General features: G+C 46.4%; 1 protein-coding gene across 1 annotated transcript in view; it reads right to left on the minus strand.

Annotated features, from left to right (window-relative positions):
* LOC137356256 (zinc finger protein 184-like) overlaps positions 1 to 27,069 on the minus strand; it is a 145,193-nt gene extending 118,124 nt beyond the window's left edge. The window contains exon 1 of the mRNA XM_068022129.1: positions 26,961 to 27,069. Coding sequence (XP_067878230.1) covers positions 26,961 to 27,069 — 109 coding nt within the window. The remainder of the gene's footprint in view (positions 1 to 26,960) is intronic.
* Positions 27,070 to 27,310: the final 241 nt, after the last annotated feature.

The raw sequence follows: 27,310 nt of genomic DNA on the forward strand, positions 1-27,310 counted from the left end.
TGGACTGAACATTGAGTTCAGTAACTGCACTCTGCAGCCTTGTGGACTGAACATTGCGTTCAGTAACTGCACTCGACAGTCTTGTGGATTCGACATTGAGTTCAGTAACTGCACTCTACAGCCTTGTGGACTGAACATTGAGTTCAGTAACTGCACTCTACAGCCTTGTGGAATCGACATTGTGTTCAGTAACTGCACTCTACAGCCTTGTGGACTGAACATTGAGTTCAGTAACTGCACTCTACAGCCTTGTGGACTGAACATTGAGTTCAGTAACTGCACTCGACAGTCTTGTGGACTCGACATTGAGTTCAGTAACTGCACTCCACAGCCTTGTCGACTGAACATTGAGTTCAGTAACTGCACTCTACAGCCTTGTGGACTGAACATTGAGTTCAGTAACTGCACTCTACAGGCTTGTGGACTGAACATTGAGTACAGTAACTGCACTCTACAGTCTTGTGGACTGAACATTGAGTTCAGTAACTGCACTCTACAGTCTTGTGGACTCGACATTGAGTTCAGTAACTGCACTCTACAGTCTTGTGGACTCGACATTGAGTTCAGTAACTGCACTCTACAGCCTTGTGGACTGAACATTGAGTTCAGTAACTGCACTCTACAGCCTTGTGGACTGAACATTGAGTTCAGTAACTGCACTCTACAGCCTTGTGGACTGAACATTGAGTACAGTAACTGCACTCTACAGTCTTGTGGACTCGACATTGAGTTCAGTAACTGCACTCTGCAGCCTTGTGGACTGAACATTGAGTTCAGTAACTGCACTCTAGTCTTGTGGACTCGACATTGAGTTCAGTAACTGCACTCTACAGCCTTGTGGACTGAACATTGAGTTCAGTAACTGCACTGTACAGCCTTGTGGACTCGACATTGAGTTCAGTAACTGCACTCTACAGCCTTGTGGACTGAACATTGAGTTCAGTAACTGCACTCTACAGTCTTGTGGACTCGACATTGAGTTCAGTAACTGCACTCTACAGCCTTGTGGATTGAACATTGAGTTCAGTAACTGCACTCTACAGTCTTGTGGACTCGACATTGAGTTCAGAAACTGCACTCTACAGCCTTGTGGACTGAACATTGAGTTCAGTAACTGCACTCGACAGTCTTGTGGACTCGACATTGAGTTCAGTAACTGCACTCCACAGCCTTGTCGACTGAACATTGAGTTCAGTAACTGCACACTACAGCCTTGTGGACTGAACATTGAGTTCAGTAACTGCACTCTACAGCCTTGTGGACTGAACATTGAGTTCAGTAACTGCACTCTACAGTCTTGTGGACTGAACATTGAGTTAAGTAACTGCACTCTACAGCCTTGTGGACTGAACATTGAGTTCAGTAACTGCACTCGACAGTCTTGTGGACTGAACATTGAGTTCAGTAACTGCACTCTACAGTCTTATGGACTCGACATTGAGTTCAGTAACTGCACTCTACAGTCTTGTGGAATCAACATTGAGTTCAGTAACTGCACTCTACAGCCTTGTGGACTGAACATTGAGTTAAGTAACTGCACTCTACAGCCTTGTGGACTGAACATTGAGTTCAGTAACTGCACTCTACAGCCTTGTGGACTGAACATTGAGTTCAGTAACTGCACTCTACAGCCTTGTGGACTCGACATTGAGTTAAGGAACTGCACTCTACAGTCTTGTGGACTGAACATTGAGTTCAGTAACTGCACTCTCCAGTCTTATGGACTCGACATTGAGTTCAGTAACTGCACTCTACAGCCTTGTGGACTGAACATTGAGTTCAGTAACTGCACTCTGCAGCCTTGTGGACTGAACATTGCGTTCAGTAACTGCACTCGACAGTCTTGTGGATTCGACATTGAGTTCAGTAACTGCACTCTACAGCCTTGTGGACTGAACATTGAGTTCAGTAACTGCACTCTACAGCCTTGTGGAATCGACCTTGTGTTCAGTAACTGCACTCTACAGCCTTGTGGACTGAACATTGAGTTCAGTAACTGCACTCTACAGCCTTGTGGACTGAACATTGAGTTCAGTAACTGCACTCGACAGTCTTGTGGACTCGACATTGAGTTCAGTAACTGCACTCCACAGCCTTGTCGACTGAACATTGAGTTCAGTAACTGCACACTACAGCCTTGTGGACTGAACATTGAGTTCAGTAACTGCACTCTACAGCCTTGTGGACTGAACATTGAGTTCAGTAACTGCACTCTACAGTCTTGTGGACTGAACATTGAGTTAAGTAACTGCACTCTACAGCCTTGTGGACTGAACATTGAGTTCAGTAACTGCACTCGACAGTCTTGTGGACTGAACATTGAGTTCAGTAACTGCACTCTACAGTCTTATGGACTCGACATTGAGTTCAGTAACTGCACTCTACAGTCTTGTGGAATCAACATTGAGTTCAGTAACTGCACTCTACAGCCTTGTGGACTGAACACTGAGTTAAGTAACTGCACTCTACAGCCTTGTGGACTGAACATTGAGTTCAGTAACTGCACTCTACAGCCTTGTGGACTGAACATTGAGTTCAGTAACTGCACTCTACAGCCTTGTGGACTCGACATTGAGTTAAGGAACTGCACTCTACAGTCTTGTGGACTGAACATTGAGTTCAGTAACTGCACTCTCCAGTCTTATGGACTCGACATTGAGTTCAGTAACTGCACTCTACAGTCTTGTGGAATCAACATTGAGTTCAGTAACTGCACTCAACAGTCTTGTGAAATCAACACTGAGTTCAGGAACTGCACTCTACAGTCTTGTGGAATCAACATTGAGTTCAGTAACTGCACTCTACAGTCTTGTGGACTGAACATTGAGTTCAGTAACTGCACTCTACAATCTTGTGGACTCGACATTGAGTTCAGTAACGGCACTCTGCAGCCTTGTGGACTGAACATTGAGTTAAGTAACTGCACTCTACAGCCTTGTGGACTGAACATTGAGTTCAGTAACTGCACTCTACAGTCTTGTGGACTCAACATTGAGTTCAGTAACTGCACTCTCCAGCCTTGTGGACTGAACATTGAGTTCAGTAACTGCACTCTACAGTCTTGTGGACTCAACATTGAGTTCAGTAACTGCACTCTCCAGCCTTGTGGACTCGACATTGTGTTCAGTAACTGCACTCTACAGCCTTGTGGACTGAACATTGAGTTCAGTAACTGCACTCTACAGCCTTGTGGACTCAACATTGAGTTCAGTAACTGCACACTACAGCCTTGTGGACTCGACATCGAGTTCAGTAACTGCACTCTACAGCCTTGTGGACTGAACATTGAGTTCAGTAACTGCACTCGACAGCCTTGTGGACTGAACATTGAGTTCAGTAACTGCACTCTACAGCCTTGTGGACTCGACATTAAGTTCAGTAACTGCACTCTACAGCCTTGTGGACTGAACATTGAGTTCAGTAACTGCACTCTACAGCCTTGTGGACTCGACATTGAGTTCAGTAACTGCACTCTACAGTCTTGTGGACTCAACATTGAGTTCAGTAACTGCACTCTACAGCCTTGTGGACTCGACATCGAGTTCAGTAACTGCACTCGACAGTCTTGTGGACTCGACATTGAGTTCAGTAACTGCACTCTACAGTCTTGTGGACTCGACATTGAGTTCAGTAACTGCACTCTACAGCCTTGTGGACTCGACATCGAGTTCAGTAACTGCACTCTACAGCCTTGTGGACTCGACATTGAGTTCAGTAACTGCACTCTACAGTCTTGTGGACTCAACATTGAGTTCAGTAACTGCACTCTACAGCCTTGTGGACTGAACATTGAGTTCAGTAACTGCACCCTACAGTCTTGTGGACTCGACATTGAGTTCAGTAACTGCACTCTACAGTCTTGTGGACTCGACATTGAGTTCAGTAACTGCACTCTACAGCCTTGTGGACTGAACATTGAGTTCAGTAACTGCACTCTACAGCCTTGTGGACTGAACATTGAGTTCAGTAACTGCACTCTGCAGCCTTGTGGACTGAACATTGAGTACAGTAACTGCACTCTACAGTCTTGTGGACTGAACATTGAGTTCAGTAACTGCACTCTACAGCCTTGTGGACTCAACATTGAGTTCAGTAACTGCACTCTACAGCCTTGTGGACTCGACATCGAGTTCAGTAACTGCACTCTACAGCCTTGTGGACTGAACATTGAGTTCAGTAACTGCACTCGACAGCCTTGTGGACTGAACATTGAGTTCAGTATCTGCACTCTACAGTCTTGTGGACTGAACATTGAGTTCAGTAACTGCACTCTACAGCCTTGTGGACTCGACATTGAGTTCAGTAACTGCACTCTACAGCCTTGTGGACTGAACATTGAGTTCAGTAACTGCACTCTACAGCCTTGTGGACTCGACATTGAGTTCAGTAACTGCACTCTACAGTCTTGTGGACTCAACATTGAGTTCAGTAACTGCACTCTACAGCCTTGTGGACTCGACATCGAGTTCAGTAACTGCACTCGACAGTCTTGTGGACTCGACATTGAGTTCAGTAACTGCACTCTACAGTCTTGTGGACTCGACATTGAGTTCAGTAACTGCACTCTACAGCCTTGTGGACTGAACATTGAGTACAGTAACTGCACTCTACAGTCTTGTGGACTCGACATTGAGTTCAGTAACTGCACTCTGCAGCCTTGTGGACTGAACATTGAGTTCAGTAACTGCACTCTAGTCTTGTGGACTCGACATTGAGTTCAGTAACTGCACTCTACAGCCTTGTGGACTGAACATTGAGTTCAGTAACTGCACTGTACAGCCTTGTGGACTCGACATTGAGTTCAGTAACTGCACTCTACAGCCTTGTGGACTGAACATTGAGTTCAGTAACTGCACTCTACAGTCTTGTGGACTAGACATTGAGTTCAGTAACTGCACTCTACAGCCTTGTGGATTGAACATTGAGTTCAGTAACTGCACTCTACAGTCTTGTGGACTCGACATTGAGTTCAGAAACTGCACTCTACAGTCTTGTGGACTCGACATTGAGTTCAGTAACTGCACTCTACAGCCTTGTGGACTGAACATTGAGTTCAGTAACTGCACTCCACAGTCTTGTGGACTGAACATTGAGTTCAGTAACTGCACTCTGCAGTCTTGTGGACTCGACATTGAGTTCAGTAACTGCACTCTACAGCCTTGTGGACTGAACATTGAGTTCAGTAACTGCACTCTGCAGCCTTGTGGACTGAACATTGCGTTCAGTAACTGCACTCGACAGTCTTGTGGATTCGACATTGAGTTCAGTAACTGCACTCTACAGCCTTGTGGACTGAACATTGAGTTCAGTAACTGCACTCTACAGCCTTGTGGAATCGACATTGTGTTCAGTAACTGCACTCTACAGCCTTGTGGACTGAACATTGAGTTCAGTAACTGCACTCTACAGCCTTGTGGACTGAACATTGAGTTCAGTAACTGCACTCGACAGTCTTGTGGACTCGACATTGAGTTCAGTAACTGCACTCCACAGCCTTGTCGACTGAACATTGAGTTCAGTAACTGCACACTACAGCCTTGTGGACTGAACATTGAGTTCAGTAACTGCACTCTACAGCCTTGTGGACTGAACATTGAGTTCAGTAACTGCACTCTACAGTCTTGTGGACTGAACATTGAGTTAAGTAACTGCACTCTACAGCCTTGTGGACTGAACATTGAGTTCAGTAACTGCACTCGACAGTCTTGTGGACTGAACATTGAGTTCAGTAACTGCACTCTACAGTCTTATGGACTCGACATTGAGTTCAGTAACTGCACTCTACAGTCTTGTGGAATCAACATTGAGTTCAGTAACTGCACTCTACAGCCTTGTGGACTGAACATTGAGTTAAGTAACTGCACTCTACAGCCTTGTGGACTGAACATTGAGTTCAGTAACTGCACTCTACAGCCTTGTGGACTGAACATTGAGTTCAGTAACTGCACTCTACAGCCTTGTGGACTCGACATTGAGTTAAGGAACTGCACTCTACAGTCTTGTGGACTGAACATTGAGTTCAGTAACTGCACTCTCCAGTCTTATGGACTCGACATTGAGTTCAGTAACTGCACTCTACAGTCTTGTGGAATCAACATTGAGTTCAGTAACTGCACTCAACAGTCTTGTGAAATCAACACTGAGTTCAGGAACTGCACTCTACAGTCTTGTGGAATCAACATTGAGTTCAGTAACTGCACTCTACAGTCTTGTGGACTGAACATTGAGTTCAGTAACTGCACTCTACAATCTTGTGGACTCGACATTGAGTTCAGTAACGGCACTCTGCAGCCTTGTGGACTGAACATTGAGTTAAGTAACTGCACTCTACAGCCTTGTGGACTGAACATTGAGTTCAGTAACTGCACTCTACAGTCTTGTGGACTCAACATTGAGTTCAGTAACTGCACTCTCCAGCCTTGTGGACTGAACATTGAGTTCAGTAACTGCACTCTACAGTCTTGTGGACTCAACATTGAGTTCAGTAACTGCACTCTCCAGCCTTGTGGACTCGACATTGTGTTCAGTAACTGCACTCTACAGCCTTGTGGACTGAACATTGAGTTCAGTAACTGCACTCTACAGCCTTGTGGACTCAACATTGAGTTCAGTAACTGCACACTACAGCCTTGTGGACTCGACATCGAGTTCAGTAACTGCACTCTACAGCCTTGTGGACTGAACATTGAGTTCAGTAACTGCACTCGACAGCCTTGTGGACTGAACATTGAGTTCAGTAACTGCACTCTACAGCCTTGTGGACTCGACATTGAGTTCAGTAACTGCACTCTACAGCCTTGTGGACTGAACATTGAGTTCAGTAACTGCACTCTACAGCCTTGTGGACTCGACATTGAGTTCAGTAACTGCACTCTACAGTCTTGTGGACTCAACATTGAGTTCAGTAACTGCACTCTACAGCCTTGTGGACTCGACATCGAGTTCAGTAACTGCACTCGACAGTCTTGTGGACTCGACATTGAGTTCAGTAACTGCACTCTACAGTCTTGTGGACTCGACATTGAGTTCAGTAACTGCACTCTACAGCCTTGTGGACTCGACATCGAGTTCAGTAACTGCACTCTACAGCCTTGTGGACTCGACATTGAGTTCAGTAACTGCACTCTACAGTCTTGTGGACTCAACATTGAGTTCAGTAACTGCACTCTACAGCCTTGTGGACTGAACATTGAGTTCAGTAACTGCACCCTACAGTCTTGTGGACTCGACATTGAGTTCAGTAACTGCACTCTACAGTCTTGTGGACTCGACATTGAGTTCAGTAACTGCACTCTACAGCCTTGTGGACTGAACATTGAGTTCAGTAACTGCACTCTACAGCCTTGTGGACTGAACATTGAGTTCAGTAACTGCACTCTGCAGCCTTGTGGACTGAACATTGAGTACAGTAACTGCACTCTACAGTCTTGTGGACTGAACATTGAGTTCAGTAACTGCACTCTACAGCCTTGTGGACTCAACATTGAGTTCAGTAACTGCACTCTACAGCCTTGTGGACTCGACATCGAGTTCAGTAACTGCACTCTACAGCCTTGTGGACTGAACATTGAGTTCAGTAACTGCACTCGACAGCCTTGTGGAGTGAACATTGAGTTCAGTATCTGCACTCTACAGTCTTGTGGACTGAACATTGAGTTCAGTAACTGCACTCTACAGCCTTGTGGACTCGACATTGAGTTCAGTAACTGCACTCTACAGCCTTGTGGACTGAACATTGAGTTCAGTAACTGCACTCTACAGCCTTGTGGACTCGACATTGAGTTCAGTAACTGCACTCTACAGTCTTGTGGACTCAACATTGAGTTCAGTAACTGCACTCTACAGCCTTGTGGACTCGACATCGAGTTCAGTAACTGCACTCGACAGTCTTGTGGACTCGACATTGAGTTCAGTAACTGCACTCTACAGTCTTGTGGACTCGACATTGAGTTCAGTAACTGCACTCTACAGCCTTGTGGACTCGACATCGAGTTCAGTAACTGCACTCTACAGCCTTGTGGACTCGACATTGAGTTCAGTAACTGCACTCTACAGTCTTGTGGACTCAACATTGAGTTCAGTAACTGCACTCTACAGCCTTGTGGACTGAACATTGAGTTCAGTAACTGCACTGTACAGTCTTGTGGACTCGACATTGAGTTCAGTAACTGCACTCTACAGTCTTGTGGACTCGACATTGAGTTCAGTAACTGCACTCTACAGCCTTGTGGACTGAACATTGAGTTCAGTAACTGCACTCTACAGCCTTGTGGACTGAACATTGAGTTCAGTAACTGCACTCTACAGCCTTGTGGACTGAACATTGAGTATAGTAACTGCACTCTACAGTCTTGTGGACTGAACATTGAGTTCAGTAACTGCACTCTACAGTCTTGTGGACTCGACATTGAGTTCAGTAACTGCACTCTACAGTCTTGTGGACTCGACATTGAGTTCAGTAACTGCACTCTACAGCCTTGTGGACTGAACATTGAGTTCAGTAACTGCACTCTACAGCCTTGTGGACTGAACATTGAGTTCAGTAACTGCACTCTACAGCCTTGTGGACTGAACATTGAGTACAGTAACTGCACTCTACAGTCTTGTGGACTCGACATTGAGTTCAGTAACTGCACTCTGCAGCCTTGTGGACTGAACATTGAGTTCAGTAACTGCACTCTACAGTCTTGTGGACTCGACATTGAGTTCAGTAACTGCACTCTACAGCCTTGTGGACTGAACATTGAGTTCAGTAACTGCACTGTACAGCCTTGTGGACTCGACATTGAGTTCAGTAACTGCACTCTACAGCCTTGTGGACTGAACATTGAGTTCAGTAACTGCACTCTACAGTCTTGTGGACTCGACATTGAGTTCAGTAACTGCACTCTACAGCCTTGTGGATTGAACATTGAGTTCAGTAACTGCACTCTACAGTCTTGTGGACTCGACATTGAGTTCAGAAACTGCACTCTACAGTCTTGTGGACTCGACATTGAGTTCAGTAACTGCACTCTACAGCCTTGTGGACTGAACATTGAGTTCAGTAACTGCACTCCACAGTCTTGTGGACTGAACATTGAGTTCAGTAACTGCACTCTGCAGTCTTGTGGACTCGACATTGAGTTCAGTAACTGCACTCTACAGCCTTGTGGACTGAACATTGAGTTCAGTAACTGCACTCTGCAGCCTTGTGGACTGAACATTGCGTTCAGTAACTGCACTCGACAGTCTTGTGGATTCGACATTGAGTTCAGTAACTGCACTCTACAGCCTTGTGGACTGAACATTGAGTTCAGTAACTGCACTCTACAGCCTTGTGGAATCGACATTGTGTTCAGTAACTGCACTCTACAGCCTTGTGGACTGAACATTGAGTTCAGTAACTGCACTCTACAGCCTTGTGGACTGAACATTGAGTTCAGTAACTGCACTCGACAGTCTTGTGGACTCGACATTGAGTTCAGTAACTGCACTCCACAGCCTTGTCGACTGAACATTGAGTTCAGTAACTGCACACTACAGCCTTGTGGACTGAACATTGAGTTCAGTAACTGCACTCTACAGCCTTGTGGACTGAACATTGAGTTCAGTAACTGCACTCTACAGCCTTGTGGACTGAACATTGAGTTCAGTAACTGCACTCTACAGCCTTGTGGACTGAACATTGAGTTCAGTAACTGCACGCTACAGCCTTGTGGACTGAACATTGAGTTCAGTAACTGCACTCTACAGCCTTGTGGACTCGACATTGAGTTCAGTAACTGCACTCTACAGCCTTGTGGACTGAACATTGAGTTCAGTAACTGCACTCTGCAGCCTTGTGGACTGAACATTGAGTTCAGTAACTGCAGTCTGCAGCCTTGTGGACTCGACATTGAGTTCAGTAACTGCACTCTACAGCCTTGTGGACTGAACATTGAGTTCAGTAACTGCACTCTACAGCCTTGTGGACTGAACATTGAGTTCAGTAACTGCACTCTACAGCCTTGTGGACTGAACATTGAGTTCAGTAACTGCACTCTACAGCCTTGTGGACTGAACATTGAGTTCAGTAACTGCACTCTACAGCCTTGTGGACTCGACATTGAGTTCAGTAACTGCACTCTACAGCCTTGTGGACTGAACATTGAGTTCAGTAACTGCACTCTGCAGCCTTGTGGACTGAACATTGAGTTCAGTATCTGCACTCTACAGCCTTGTGGACTCGACATTGAGTTCAGTAACTGCAGTCTACAGTCTTGTGGACTGAACATTGAGTTCAGTAACTGCACTCTGCAGCCTTGTGGACTGAACATTGAGTTCAGTATCTGCACTCTACACCCTTGTGGACTGAACATTGAGTTCAGTAACTGCACTCTACAGTCTTGTGGACTCGACATTGAGTTCAGTAACTGCACTCTGCAGCCTTGTGGACTGAACATTGAGTTCAGTAACTGCACTCTACAGTCTTGTGGACTCGACATTGAGTTCAGTAACTGCACTCTACAGCCTTGTGGACTGAACATTGAGTTCAGTAACTGCACTCTACAGCCTTGTGGACTCGACATTGAGTTCAGTAACTGCACTCTACAGTCTTGTGGACTCGACATTGAGTTCAGTAACTGCACTCTACAGCCTTGTGGACTGAACATTGAGTTCAGTAACTGCACTCTACAGTCTTGTGGACTCGACATTGAGTTCAGAAACTGCACTCTACAGTCTTGTGGACTCGACACTGAGTTCAGTAACTGCACTCTACAGCCTTGTGGACTGAACATTGAGTTCAGTAACTGCACTCCACAGTCTTGTGGACTGAACATTGAGTTCAGTAATTGCACTCTGCAGTCTTGTGGACTCGACATTGAGTTCAGTAACTGCACTCTACAGCCTTGTGGACTGAACATTGAGTTCAGTAACTGCACTCTGCAGCCTTGTGGACTGAACATTGCGTTCAGTAACTGCACTCGACAGTCTTGTGGATTCGACATTGAGTTCAGTAACTGCACTCTACAGCCTTGTGGACTGAACATTGAGTTCAGTAACTGCACTCTACAGCCTTGTGGACTAAACATTGAGTTCAGTAACTGCACTCTACAGCCTTGTGGACTGAACATTGAGTTCAGTAACTGCACTCGACAGTCTTGTGGACTCGACATTGAGTTCAGTAACTGCACTCCACAGCCTTGTCGACTGAACATTGAGTTCAGTAACTGCACACTACAGCCTTGTGGACTGAACATTGAGTTCAGTAACTGCACTCTACAGCCTTGTGGACTGAACATTGAGTTCAGTAACTGCACTCTACAGCCTTGTGGACTGAACATTGAGTTCAGTAACTGCACTCTACAGCCTTGTGCACTGAACATTGAGTTCAGTAACTGCACGCTACAGCCTTGTGGACTGAACATTGAGTTCAGTAACTGCACTCTACAGCCTTGTGGACTCGACATTGAGTTCAGTAACTGCACTCTACAGCCTTGTGGACTGAACATTGAGTTCAGTAACTGCACTCTGCAGCCTTGTGGACTGAACATTGAGTTCAGTAACTGCAGTCTGCAGCCTTGTGGACTCGACATTGAGTTCAGTAACTGCACTCTACAGCCTTGTGGACTGAACATTGAGTTCAGTAACTGCACTCTACAGCCTTGTGGACTGAACATTGAGTTCAGTAACTGCACTCTACAGCCTTGTGGAATGAACATTGAGTTCAGTAACTGCACTCTACAGCCTTGTGGACTGAACATTGAGTTCAGTAACTGCACTCTACAGCCTTGTGGACTCGACATTGAGTTCAGTAACTGCACTCTACAGCCTTGTGGACTGAACATTGCGTTCAGTAACTGCACTCTGCAGCCTTGTGGACTGAACATTGAGTTCAGTAACTGCACTCTACAGTCTTGTGGACTCGACATTGAGTTCAGTAACTGCACTCTTCAGCCTTGTGGACTGAACATTGAGTTCAGTATCTGCACTCTACAGCCTTGTGGACTGAACATTGAGTTCAGTAACTGCACTCTGCAGTCTTGTGGACTGAACATTGAGTTCAGTAACTGCACTCTACAGTCTTGTGGACTCGACATTGAGTTCAGTAACTGCACTCTTCAGCCTTGTGGACTGAACATTGAGTTCAGTATCTGCACTCTACAGCCTTGTGGACTGAACATTGAGTTCAGTAACTGCACTCTACAGTCTTGTGGACTCGACATTGAGTTCAGTAACTGCACTCTACAGCCTTGTGGACTGAACATTGAGTTCAGTAACTGCACTCTACAGTCTTGTGGACTCGACATTGAGTTCAGTAACTGCACTCTACAGTCTTGTGGACTCGACATTGAGTTCAGTAACTGCACTCTACAGCCTTGTGGACTGAACATTGAGTTCAGTAACTGCACTCTACAGTCTTGTGGACTCGACATTGAGTTCAGAAACTGCACTCTACAGTCTTGTGGACTCGACATTGAGTTCAGTAACTGCACTCTCCAGCCTTGTGGACTGAACATTGAGTTCAGTAACTGCACTCCACAGTCTTGTGGACTGAACATTGAGTTCAGTAACTGCACTCTGCAGTCTTGTGGACTCGACATTGAGTTCAGTAACTGCACTCCACAGCCTTGTGGACTGAACATTGAGTTCAGTAACTGCACTCTACAGCCTTGTGGTCTGAACATTGAGTTCAGTAACTGCACTCGACAGTCTTGTGGACTGAACATTGAGTTCAGTAACTGCACTCTACAGCCTTGTGGAATCGACATTGTGTTCAGTAACTGCACTCTACAGCCTTGTGGACTGAACAATGAGTTCAGTAACTGCACTCTACAGCCTTGTGGACTGAACATTGAGTTCAGTAACTGCACTCTACAGCCTTGTGGACTGAACATTGAGTTCAGTAACTGCACTCGACAGTCTTGTGGACTCGACATTGAGTTCAGCAACTGCACTCTACAGCCTTGTGGACTGAACATTGAGTTCAGTAACTGCACTCCACAGCCTTGTCAACTGAACATTGAGTTCAGTAACTGCACACTACAGCCTTGTGGACTGAACATTGAGTTCAGTAACTGCACTCTACAGCCTTGTGGACTCAACATTGAGTTCAGTAACTGCACTCAACAGCCTTGTGGACTGAACATTGAGTTCAGTAACTGCACTCAACAGCCTTGTGGACTGAACATTGAGTTCAGTAACTGCACTCAACAGCCTTGTGGACTCAACATTGAGTTCAGTAACTGCACTCAACAGCCTTGTGGACTGAACATTGAGTTCAGTAACTGCACTCTACAGCATTGTGGACTGAACATTGAGTTCAGTAACTGCACTCAACAGCCTTGTGGACTGAACACTGAGTTCAGTAACTGCACTCTACAGCCTTGTGGACTCGACATTGAGTTCAGTAACTGCACTCTGCAGCCTTGTGGACTGAACATTGAGTTCAGTAACTGCACTCAACAGCCTTGTGGACTCGACATTGAGTTCAGTAACTGCACTCAACAGCCTTGTGGACTCGACATTGAGTTCATTAACTGCACTCTGCAGCCTTGTGGACTCGACATTGAGTTCAGTAACTGTACTCAACAGCCTTGTGGACTGAACATTGAGTTCAGTAACTGCACTCTACAGCCTTGTGGACTCGACATTGAGTTCAGTAACTGCACTCTACAGCCTTGTGGACTCGACATTGAGTTCAGTAACTGCACTCAACAGCCTTGTGGACTGAACATTGAGTTCAGTAACTGCACTCTACAGTCTTGTGGACTCGACATTGAGTTCAGTAACTGCACTCTGCAGCCTTGTGGACTCGACATTGAGTTCAGTAACTGCACTCTACAGCCTTGTGGACTCGACATTGAGTTCAGTAACTGCACTCAACAGCCTTGTGGACTGAACATTGAGTTCAGTAACTGCACTCTACAGTCTTGTGGACTCGACATTGAGTTCAGTAACTGCACTCTGCAGCCTTGTGGACTCGACATTGAGTTCAGTAACTGCACTCTGCAGCCTTGTGGACTCGACATTGAGTTCAGTAACTGCACTCTACAGCCTTGTGGACTGAACATTGAGTTCAGTAACTGCACTCTACAGCCTTGTGGACTGAACATTGAGTTCAGTATCTGCACTCTGCAGCCTTGTGGACTCGACATTGAGTTCAGTAACTGCACTCAACAGCCTTGTGGACTGAACATTGAGTTCAGTAACTGCACTCAACAGCCTTGTGGACTGAACATTGAGTTCAGTAACTGCACTCTACAGCCTTGTGGACTCGACATTGAGTTCAGTAACTGCACTCTGCAGCCTTGTGGACTGAACATTGAGTTCAGTCTAATTCTAATGCACTCTACAGCCTTGTGGACTCAACATTGAGTTCAGTAACTGCACTCTGCAGCCTTGTGGACTGAACATTGAGTTCAGTAACTGCACTCTGCAGCCTTGTGGACTGAACATTGAGTTCAGTAACTGCACTCTACAGCCTTGTGGACTGAACATTGAGTTCAGTAACTGCACTCTACAGCCTTGTGGACTCGACATTGAGTTCAGTAACTGCACTCTGCAGCCTTGTGGACTCGACATTGAGTTCAGTAACGGCACTCTGCAGCCTTGTGGACTCGACATTGAGTTCAGTAACTGCACTCAACAGCCTTGTGGACTGAACATTGAGTTCAGTAACTGCACTCTACAGCATTGTGGACTGAACATTGAGTTCAGTAACTGCACTCAACAGCCTTGTGGACTGAACACTGAGTTCAGTAACTGCACTCTACAGCCTTGTGGACTCGACATTGAGTTCAGTAACTGCACTCTGCAGCCTTGTGGACTGAACATTGAGTTCAGTAACTGCACTCTACAGCCTTGTGGACTCGACATCGAGTTCAGTAACTGCACTCTGCAGCCTTGTGGACTCGACATTGAGTTCAGTAACTGCACTCAAAAGCCTTGTGGACTCGACATTGAGTTCAGTAACTGCACTCAACAGCCTTGTGGACTCGACATTGAGTTCAGTAACTGCACTCTGCAGCCTTGTGGACTCGACATTGAGTTCAGTAACGGCACTCTGCAGCCTTGTGGACTCGACATTGAGTTCAGTAACGGCACTCTACAGCCTTGTGGACTGAACATTGAGTTCAGTAACTGCACTCAACAGCCTTGTGGACTGAACATTGAGTTCAGTAACTGCACTCAACAGCCTTGTGGACTGAACATTGAGTTCAGTAACTGCACTCTACAGCGTTGTGGACTCGACATTGAGTTCAGTAACTGCACTCTACAGCCTTGTGGACTCGACATTGAGTTCAGTAACTGCACTCAACAGCCTTGTGGACTGAACATTGAGTTCAGTAACTGCACTCTACAGTCTTGTGGACTCGACATTGAGTTCAGTAACTGCACTCTGCAGCCTTGTGGACTCGACATTGAGTTCAGTAACTGCACTCTACAGCCTTGTGGACTCGACATTGAGTTCAGTAACTGCACTCAACAGCCTTGTGGACTGAACATTGAGTTCAGTAACTGCACTCTACAGTCTTGTGGACTCGACATTGAGTTCAGTAACTGCACTCTGCAGCCTTGTGGACTCGACATTGAGTTCAGTAACTGCACTCTACAGCCTTGTGGACTGAACATTGAGTTCAGTAACTGCACTCAACAGCCTTGTGGACTGAACATTGAGTTCAGTAACTGCACTCTACAGCCTTGTGGACTCGACATTGAGTTCAGTAACTGCATTCTGCAGCCTTGTGGACTGAACATTGAGTTCAGTCTAATTCTAATGCACTCTACAGCCTTGTGGACTCAACATTGAGTTCAGTAACTGCACTCTGCAGCCTTGTGGACTGAACATTGAGTTCAGGAACTGCACTCTGCAGCCTTGTGGACTGAACATTGAGTTCAGTAACTGCACTCTACAGCCTTGTGGACTGAACATTGAGTTCAGTAACTGCACTCTACAGCCTTGTGGACTCGACATTGAGTTCAGTAACTGCACTCTGCAGCCTTGTGGACTCGACATTGAGTTCAGTAACTGCACTCTACAGCCTTGTGGACTCGACATTGAGTTCAGTAACTGCACTCAACAGCCTTGTGGACTGAACATTGAGTTCAGTAACTGCACTCTACCGTCTTGTGGACTCGACATTGAGTTCAGTAACGGCACTCTGCAGCCTTGTGGACTCGACATTGAGTTCAGTAACTGCACTCTGCAGCCTTGTGGACTCGACATTGAGTTCAGTAACTGCACTCAACAGCCTTGTGGACTGAACATTGAGTTCAGTAACTGCACTCTACAGCCTTGTGGACTCGACATTGAGTTCAGTAACTGCACTCTGCAGCCTTGTGGACTGAACATTGAGTTCATTAACTGCACTCAACAGCTTTGTGGACTGAACATTGAGTTCAGTAACTGCACTCTAGAGTCTTGTGGACTGAACATTGAGTACAGTAACTGCACTCTACAGTCTTGTGGACTGAACATTGAGTTCAGTAACTGCACTCTACAGCCTTGTGGACTCAACATTGAGTTCAGTAACTGCACTCAACAGCCTTGTGGACTGAACATTGAGTTCAGTAACTGCACTCAACAGCCTTGTGGACTGAACATTGAGTTCAGTAACTGCACTCTGCAGCCTTGTGGACTGAACATTGAGTTCAGTAACTGCACTCTACAGCCTTGTGGACTCGACATTGAGTTCAGTAACTGCACTCTACAGCCTTGTGGACTCGACATTGAGTTCAGTAACTGCACTCTACAGCCTTGTGGACTGAACGTTGAGTTCAGTATCTGCACTCTGCAGCCTTGTGGACTGAACATTGAGTTCAGTAACTGCACTCTACAGCCTTGTGGACTGAACGTTGAGTTCAGTATCTGCACTCTCCAGCCTTGTGGACTGAACATTGAGTTCAGTGACTGCACTCTACAGCCTTGTGGACTCAACATTGAGTTCAGTAACTGCACTCAACAGCCTTGTGGACTGAACATTGAGTTCAGTAACTGCACTCTACAGCCTTGTGGACTCAACATTGAGTTCAGTATCTGCACTCTACAGCCTTGTGGACTCGACATTGAGTTCAGTATCTGCACACTGCAGCCTTGTGGACTCAACTTTGAGTTCAGTAACTGCACTCTACAGCCTTGTGGACTGAACATTGAGTTCAGTAACTGCACTCTACAGCCTTGTGGACTCGACATTGAGTTCAGTAACTGCACTCTACAGCCTTGTGGACTCGACATTGAGTTCAGTATCTGCACACTACAGTCTTGTGGACTCAACATTGAGTTCAGTAACTGCACTCTACAGTCTTGTGGACTCGACATTGAGTTCAGTATCTGCACACTACAGCCTTGTGGACTGAACATTGAGTTCAGTAACTGCACTCTACAGCCTTGTGGACTCGACATTGAGTTCAGTAACTGCACTCTCCAGCCTTGTGGACTCGACATTGAGTTCAGTAACTGCACTCTACAGCCTTGTCGACTGAACATTGAGTTCAGTAACTGCACTCTACAGCCTTGTGGACTCGACATTGAGTTCAGTATCTGCACACTACAGCCTTGTGCACTGAACATTGAGTTCAGTAACTGCACTCTACAGCCTTGTGGACTCGACATTGAGTTCAGTAACTGCACTCTACCGTCTTGTGGACTGAACATTGAGTTCAGTAACTGCACTCTACAGCCTTGTGGACTCGACATTGAGTTCAGTAACTGCACTCTACCGTCTTGTGGACTGAACATTGAGTTCAGTAACTGCACTCTACAGCCTTGTGGACTGAACATTGAGTTCAGTAACTGCACTCTACCGTCTTGTGGAGTGAACATTGAGTTCAGTAACTGCACTCTACAGTCTTGTGGACTCAACATTGAGTTCAGTAACTGCACTCTACAGCCTTGTGGACTCAACATTGAGTTCAGTAACTGCACTCTACAGCCTTGTCGACTGAACATTGAGTTCAGTAACTGCACTCCACAGCCTTGTGGACTGAACATTGAGTTCAGTAACTGCACTCTACAGCCTTGTGGACTCGACATTGAGTTCAGTATCTGCACACTACAGCCTTGTGGACTGAACATTGAGTTCAGTAACTGCACTCTGCAGCCTTGTCGACTGAACATTGAGTTCAGTAACTGCACTCTACACACTTGTGGACTCAACATTGAGTTCAGTAACTGCACTCTACAGCCTTGTGGACTCGACATTGAGTTCAGTAACTGCACTCTACAGCCTTGTGGACTCGACATTGAGTTCAGTATCTGCACTCTACAGTCTTGTGGACTGAACATTGAGTTCAGTAACTGCACTGTACAGCCTTGTGGACTCGACATTGAGTTCAGTAACTGCACTCTACAGCCTTGTGGACTGAACATTGAGTTCAGTAACTGCACTCTACAGTCTTGTGGACTCAACATTGAGTTCAGTAACTGCACTCTCCAGCCTTGTGGACTCAACATTGAGTTCAGTAACTGCACTCTCCAGCCTTGTGGACTCAACATTGAGTTCAGTAACTGCACTCTACAGCCTTGTGGACTCAACATTGAGTTCTGTGACTGCACTCTACAGCCTTGTGGACTCGACATTGAGTTCAGTAACTGCACTCTCCAGCCTTGTGGACTCAACATTGAGTTCAGTAACTGCACTCTACAGCCTTGTGGACTCGACATTGAGTTCAGTAACTGCACTCTACAGCCTTGTGGACTCAACATTGAGTTCAGTAACTGCACTCTCCAGCCTTGTGGACTCAACATTGAGTTCTGTGACTGCACTCTACAGCCTTGTGGACTTGACATTGAGTTCAGTAACTGCACTCTACAGCCTTGTGGACTTGACATTGAGTTCTGTGACTGCACTCTACAGCCTTGTGGACTTGACATTGAGTTCAGTAACTGCAGTCTACAGTCTTGTGGACTGAACATTGAGTTCAGTAACTGCACTCTACAGCCTTGTGGACTGAACATTGAGTTCAGTATCTGCACTCTGCAGCCTTGTGGACTGAACATTGAGTTCAGTAACTGCACTCTACAGCCTTGTGGACTGAACGTTGAGTTCAGTATCTGCACTCTCCAGCCTTGTGGACTGAACATTGAGTTCAGTGACTGCACTCTACAGCCTTGTGGACTCAACTTTGAGTTCAGTAACTGCACTCTACAGCCTTGTGGACTGAACATTGAGTTCAGTAACTGCACTCTACAGCCTTGTGGACTCGACATTGAGTTCAGTAACTGCACTCTACAGCCTTGTGGACTCGACATTGAGTTCAGTATCTGCACACTACAGTCTTGTGGACTGAACATTGAGTTCAGTAACTGCACTCTACAGTCTTGTGGACTCGACATTGAGTTCAGTATCTGCACACTACAGCCTTGTGGACTGAACATTGAGTTCAGTAACTGCACTCTACAGCCTTGTGGACTCGACATTGAGTTCAGTAACTGCACTCTCCAGCCTTGTGGACTCGACATTGAGTTCAGTAACTGCACTCTACAGCCTTGTCGACTGAACATTGAGTTCAGTAACTGCACTCTACAGCCTTGTGGACTCGACATTGAGTTCAGTATCTGCACACTACAGCCTTGTGGACTGAACATTGAGTTCAGTAACTGCACTCTACAGCCTTGTGGACTCGACATTGAGTTCAGTAACTGCACTCTACCGTCTTGTGGACTGAACATTGAGTTCAGTAACTGCACTCTACAGCCTTGTGGACTCGACATTGAGTTCAGTAACTGCACTCTACAGCCTTGTCGACTGAACATTGAGTTCAGTAACTGCACTCTACAGCCTTGTGGACTCGACATTGAGTTCAGTAACTGCACTCTACCGTCTTCTGGACTGAACATTGAGTTCAGTAACTGCACTCTGCAGCCTTGTGGACTCGACATTGAGTTCAGTATCTGCACTCTACAGCCTTGTGGACTGAACATTGAGTTCAGTAACTGCACTCTACAGCCTTGTGGACTCGACATTGAGTTCAGTAACTGCACTCTACAGCCTTGTGGATTGAACATTGAGTTCAGTAACTGCACTCTGCAGCCTTGTGGACTGAACATTGAGTTCAGTAACTGCACTCTACAGCCTTGTGGACTCGACATTGAGTTCAGTAACTGCACTCTACCGTCTTGTGGACTGAACATTGAGTTCAGTAACTGCACTCTACAGCCTTGTGGACTGAACATTGAGTTCAGTAACTGCACTCTACCGTCTTGTGGAGTAAACATTGAGTTCAGTAACTGCACTCTACAGTCTTGTGGACTCAACATTGAGTTCAGTAACTGCACTCTACAGCCTTGTGGACTCAACATTGAGTTCAGTAACTGCACTCTACAGCCTTGTCGACTGAACATTGAGTTCAGTAACTGCACTCCACAGCCTTGTGGACTGAACATTGAGTTCAGTAACTGCACTCTACAGCCTTGTGGACTCGACATTGAGTTCAGTATCTGCACACTACAGCCTTGTGGACTGAACATTGAGTTCAGTAACTGCACTCTGCAGCCTTGTCGACTGAACATTGAGTTCAGTAACTGCACTCTACAGCCTTGTGGACTCGACATTGAGTTCAGTATCTGCACACTACAGCCTTGTGGACTGAACATTGAGTTCAGTAACTGCACTCTGCAGCCTTGTCGACTGAACATTGAGTTCAGTAACTGCACTCTGCAGCCTTGTGGACTCAACATTGAGTTCAGTAACTGCACTCTACAGCCTTGTGGACTCGACATTGAGTTCAGTAACTGCACTCTACAGCCTTGTGGACTCGACATTGAGTTCAGTATCTGCACTCTACAGTCTTGTGGACTGAACATTGAGTTCAGTAACTGCACTGTACAGCCTTGTGGACTCGACATTGAGTTCAGTAACTGCACTCTACAGCCTTGTGGACTGAACATTGAGTTCAGTAACTGCACTCTACAGTCTTGTGGACTCAACATTGAGTTCAGTAACTGCACTCTCCAGCCTTGTGGACTCAACATTGAGTTCAGTAACTGCACTCTCCAGCCTTGTGGACTCAACATTGAGTTCAGTAACTGCACTCTACAGCCTTGTGGACTCAACATTGAGTTCTGTGACTGCACTCTACAGCCTTGTGGACTCGACATTGAGTTCAGTAACTGCACTCTCCAGCCTTGTGGACTCAACATTGAGTTCAGTAACTGCACTCTACAGCCTTGTGGACTCGACATTGAGTTCAGTAACTGCACTCTACAGCCTTGTGGACTCAACATTGAGTTCAGTAACTGCACTCTCCAGCCTTGTGGACTCAACATTGAGTTCTGTGACTGCACTCTACAGCCTTGTGGACTCGACATTGAGTTCAGTAACTGCACTCTACAGCCTTGTGGACTGAACATTGAGTTCAGTAACTGCACTCTCCAGCCTTGTGGACTGAACATTGAGTTCAGTAACTGCACTCTACAGCCTTGTGGACTTGACATTGAGTTCAGTAACTGCACTCTACAGTCTTGTGGACTTGACATTGAGTTCAGTAACTGCATTCTACAGTCTTGTGGACTTGACATTGAGTTCAGTAACTGCAGTCTACAGTCTTGTGGACTGAACATTGAGTTCAGTAACTGCACTCTACAGCCTTGTGGACTGAACATTGAGTTCAGTAACTGCACTCTACAGCCTTGTGGACTCGACATTGAGTTCAGTAACTGCACTCTACAGCCTTGTGGACTCGACATTGAGTTCAGTATCTGCACTCTACAGTCTTGTGGACTGAACATTGAGTTCAGTAACTGCACTGTACAGCCTTGTGGACTCGACATTGAGTTCAGTAACTGCACTCTACAGCCTTGTGGACTGAACATTGAGTTCAGTAACTGCACTCTACAGTCTTGTGGACTCAACATTGAGTTCAGTAACTGCACTCTCCAGCCTTGTGGACTCAACATTGAGTTCAGTAACTGCACTCTCCAGCCTTGTGGACTCAACATTGAGTTCAGTAACTGCACTCTACAGCCTTGTGGACTCAACATTGAGTTCTGTGACTGCACTCTACAGCCTTGTGGACTCGACATTGAGTTCAGTAACTGCACTCTCCAGCCTTGTGGACTCAACATTGAGTTCAGTAACTGCACTCTACAGCCTTGTGGACTCGACATTGAGTTCAGTAACTGCACTCTACAGCCTTGTGGACTCAACATTGAGTTCAGTAACTGCACTCTCCAGCCTTGTGGACTCAACATTGAGTTCTGTGACTGCACTCTACAGCCTTGTGGACTTGACATTGAGTTCAGTAACTGCACTCTACAGCCTTGTGGACTTGACATTGAGTTCTGTGACTGCACTCTACAGCCTTGTGGACTTGACATTGAGTTCAGTAACTGCAGTCTACAGTCTTGTGGACTGAACATTGAGTTCAGTAACTGCACTCTACAGCCTTGTGGACTGAACATTGAGTTCAGTATCTGCACTCTGCAGCCTTGTGGACTGAACATTGAGTTCAGTAACTGCACTCTACAGCCTTGTGGACTGAACGTTGAGTTCAGTATCTGCACTCTCCAGCCTTGTGGACTGAACATTGAGTTCAGTGACTGCACTCTACAGCCTTGTGGACTCAACTTTGAGTTCAGTAACTGCACTCTACAGCCTTGTGGACTGAACATTGAGTTCAGTAACTGCACTCTACAGCCTTGTGGACTCGACATTGAGTTCAGTAACTGCACTCTCCAGCCTTGTGGACTGAACGTTGAGTTCAGTATCTGCACTCTCCAGCCTTGTGGACTGAACATTGAGTTCAGTGACTGCACTCTACAGCCTTGTGGACTGAACATTGAGTTCAGTAACTGCACTCTACAGCCTTGTGGACTTGACATTGAGTTCAGTAACTGCACTCTCCAGCCTTGTGGACTGAACATTGAGTTCAGTAACGTCACAGCACGACGGGCCATTTATCTTTTTTTTAAGGTTTTATTTTACGTTATTTATTAATCATGTTCCTACTTTTTCATGTTGTGCTTTTGGACAGAACTGTTCAATATTCCGCCATTAACGCTCTCTCTGAACTACTGCTTTGTCTTTCACCACGAGCATTAACACTCGCTTTGCCTTTGTCCCAGGAAAGTTTTGTCATTTAATCTCTCCTGCCCTCTACCCTATCAAACACCTTTCCTTTTGTTCTCTTCTCCACATCACCCCCTTCACTTGCTTAAAACCTAATTCTTTTCTCACCTTTGCCAGTTGCGTTGACGGGTCACTGACCTGAAATGTTCACTCTGCTTCTCTCTCCACAGACGCTGCCAGACCTGCTGCGTATTTCCAGCACTTTCTGTTTTTATTTCAGATTTCCAGCATCTGCACTATTTTGCTTTTATTTTAGATGTCGCATGGTTGCCCTGATTGTCAGTTGTTGTGCGGTCACCCCAATCGTCAGTTGTGTTGTATGGTGACTCTGATTATCAGTTGTTGTTTGATGGTCACCCTCATCGTCAGTTGTTATTGTATGGTCACTGATTGTCACTTGTTGTTATATGCTCACCCTCATTGTCAATTGTTGTTGTATGGTTGCCCTGACCGCCAGTTGTTGCTGTACGCTTACCCTGACCGTCAACTGTTGTTGTATGGTCACCTTGACCGTCAGCTGTTGATGTATGGTCACCCTGACCGTCAGTTGTTGTTGTATAGTTACCCTGACTGTCAGTTGTTGTTGTTGTACAGTTATCCTAATTGCCAGTTGTTGTTGTATGGTCACCCTGACCGCCAATTGTTGTTGTAGAGTCACCCTGACTGTCAGTTGTTGTTGTCTGGTCACCCAGCCCGTCAGTTGTTGCTGTATGGTCACCCTGTCCGTTATTGTATAGTCATCCTGACTGTCAGTTGTTGTTGTATGGTCACCCTGGCCATCAGTTGTTGTTGCATGGATACCCTGTCAGTTGTTGTTGTATGGTCACCCTGACTGTCAGTTGTTTTTGTATGGTCACCCTGTCAGTTGTTGTTCTATGGTTACACTGACCGTCAGTCGTTATTGTATGGCTACCCTGACTGTCCGTTTTTGCTGTTGTATGCTTACCCTGACCGTCAGCTGTTGTCGTTGTATGCTTACCCTGACCGTCAGTTGTTGTTGCTGTTGTATGCTTACCCTGACCGTCAGTTATTGTTGTTGTACGGTTAACCTGACTGTCAGTGGTTGTTGGATGGTCACCGTGACAGTCAGTTGTTGTTGTATGGTCACCCTGACTGTCAGTTGTTGTCATATGGTTACCCTGACCGTCAGTTGTTGTCATATGGTTACCCTGACCGTCAGTTGTTGTCGTATGCTAACCCTGACTCTTAGTTGTTGTTGTTGTATGGTTAACCTGACAGTCAGTTGTTGTTGCATGGTTACCCTGAGCGTCACCTTTTGTTGTATGGTTACCCCGATTGTCAGTTGTTGTATGCTTATCCCGCCCATCAGTTGTTGTTGTATGCTTACCTTGACCGTCGGTTGGTGTTGTATGGTCACGCTGTCAGTTGTTGTTGTATGCTTACCCTGACCATCAGTTGATGTTGTATGCATACCCTGACTGTCAGTTGTTGTTGTTGTATGCTTACACTGACCATCAATTGTTGTTGTTGCATGCTTACCCTGACTGTCAGTTATTGTTGTTGTACCGTTACCCTAATTGTCTGTTGTTGTTGTATGGTTACCCTGACCGCCAGTTGCTGTTGTATGCTTACCCTGACCGTCAGCTGTTGCTGTATGGTCACCCCGACTGTCAGTTGTTGCTGTATAGTTACCCTGACCTTCAATTGTTGTTGTATGCTTACCTTGACCGTCGGTTGGTGTTGTATGGTCACGCTGAATGTCAGTTGTTGTTGTATGCTTACCCTGACCTTCAGTTGTTGTTGTATGCTTACCCTGACTCTCAATTGTTCTTGTTGTACGCTTACACTGACTGTCAGTTGTTGTTGTTGTACAGTTACCCTGACTGTCAGTTGTAGTTGCCTGGTTACACAGACCTTCAGTTGTTGTTGTATGGCTACCCTGACTTCCGTTGTTGTTGTATGCTTACCCTGACCGTCAATTGTTGTTGTTGTACAGTTACCCTAATTGCCAGTTGTTGTTGTCTGGTCACCCAGCCCGTCAGTTGTTGCTATATGGTCACCCTGTCCGTTATTGTATAGTCATCCTGACTGTCAGTTGTTGTTGTATGGTCACCCTGGCCGTCAGTTGTTGTTGCATGGATACCCTGTCAGTTGTTGTTGTATGGTCACCCTGACTGTCAGTTGTTTTTGTATGGTCACCCTGTCAGTTGTTGTTCTATGGTTACACTGACCGTCAGTCGTTATTGTATGGCTACCCTGACTGTCCGTTTTTGCTGTTGTATGCTTACCCTGACCGTCAGCTGTTGTCGTTGTATGCTTACCCTGACCGTCAGTTGTTGTTGCTGTTGTATGCTTACCCTGACCGTCAGTTATTGTTGTTGTACGGTTAACCTGACTGTCAGTGGTTGTTGGATGGTCACCGTGACAGTCAGTTGTTGTTGTATGGTCACCCTGACTATCAGTTGTTGTCATATGGTTACCCTGACTGTCAGTTGTTGTCATATGGTTACCCTGACCGTCAGTTGTTGTCGTATGCTTACTCTGACCGTCAGTTGTCGTCGTATGCTTACTCTGACCGTCAGTTGTTGTCGTATGATCACCCTGACCGTATGTTGTTGTCGTTGGGTCACCCGGCCCATCAGTGTTGTTGTATGGTCACCCTGTCAGTTGTTGTTGTATGGTCACCCTGACTGTCAGTTGTTGTTGTATGGTCACCTTGACTGTCAGTTGTTGTTGTATGGTCACACTGACTGTCAGTTGTTGTTGTATGGTCACACTGACTCAGTTGTTGTTCTATGCTTACCCTGACTGTCAGTTGTTGTTGTATGGTCGCCCTGACTCTCAGTTGTTATTGTATGGTCACCCTGACTGTCAGCTGTTGTTGTTGTATGGTCACCCTGACTGTCAGTTGTTGTTGTATGCTTACCCTGATTGTCAGTTGTTGTTGTATGGTCATCCCGACTGTCAGCTGTTGTTGTTGTATGGTCACCCTGACTGTCAGTTGTTGTTGTTGTTGTATGCTTTCCCTGATTGTCAGTTGTTGTTGTTGTATGGTCACCCTGACTGTCAGTTGTTGTTGCTGTTGTATGCTTACCCTGACCGTCAGTTATTGTTGTACGGTTAACCTGACTGTCAGTGGTTGTTGGATGGTCACCGTGACAGTCAGTTGTTGTCGTATGGTCACCCTGACTATCAGTTGTTGTCATATGGTTACCCTGACTGTCAGTTGTTGTCATATGGTTACCCTGACCGTCAGTTGTCGTCGTATGCTTACTCTGACCGTCAGTTGTTGTCGTATGATCACCCTGACCGTATGTTGTTGTCGTTGGGTCACCCGGACCATCAGTGTTGTTGTATGGTCACCCTGTCAGCTGTTGTTGTATGGTCACACTGACTCTCAGTTGTTGTTCTATGCTTACCCTGACTGTCAGTTGTTGTTGTATGGTCACCCTGACTCTCAGTTGTTATTGTATGGTCACCCTGACTGTCAGCTGTTGTTGTTGTATGGTCACCCTGACTGTCAGTTGTTGTTGTATGCTTACCCTGACTGTCAGTTGTTGTTGTATGGTCACCCTGACTCTCAGTTGTTATTGTATGGTCACCCTGACTGTCAGCTGTTGTTGTTGTATGGTCACCCTGACTGTCAGTTGTTGTTGTTGTATGCTTACCCTGATTGTCAGTTGTTGTTGTTGTATGGTCACCCTGACTGTCAGTTGTTGTTGTATGCTTACCCTGATTGTCAGTTGTTGTTGTATGCTTACCCTGATTGTCAGTTGTTGTTGTTCTCAACCCCCTCACCAATCCGGGCCACTGAAGCCCTTTGACCCCCCCTCGTGCACAATGGCGGCGCCCGCACTTCCGGTCCGCGCCCCCCTCCCGCCGGAAGTCCGGATCGCTCCCGAGGCGGCCGCTATCGCCTTACCGGAGCCTCGGTTGCTCCGCGGTTCCACCTCCCTCCCTCCATACCTGCCTCCTGCCGCCGCACCACCGGCCCCGCGGGCACCGCTGCTTCTCCGCCGCTGCCGCCACTCCAACTCCCGGTCCCCACTCGGCCGAGCAGAGCCAGGCTGCGCATGTGCGGCCCCGCCCCCTCCCCCAGCGGCGCATGCGCGGCCCCGCCTCCCGCCGCCCGGCTAGTGGACCTTCACCTGCGCGGGGCAGTCTGGGTAGGCGGGCCGCCATTGAAGCTCGCTGGACTGCACAGAGGCAATAAAAGGAGAGAAGGGGTCCGGGAAGGAAGGAAAGAGGAAGAGAAGCAGTGAGGTGGGAGGGAGAGGGAGAAAGAGAGGCAGGGAAGGAGGGAGAGAGAGATAGAG

This window comes from Heterodontus francisci, chromosome 45 (genome assembly GCF_036365525.1).
Source record: "Heterodontus francisci isolate sHetFra1 chromosome 45, sHetFra1.hap1, whole genome shotgun sequence".
Taxonomy (NCBI): domain Eukaryota; kingdom Metazoa; phylum Chordata; class Chondrichthyes; order Heterodontiformes; family Heterodontidae; genus Heterodontus; species Heterodontus francisci.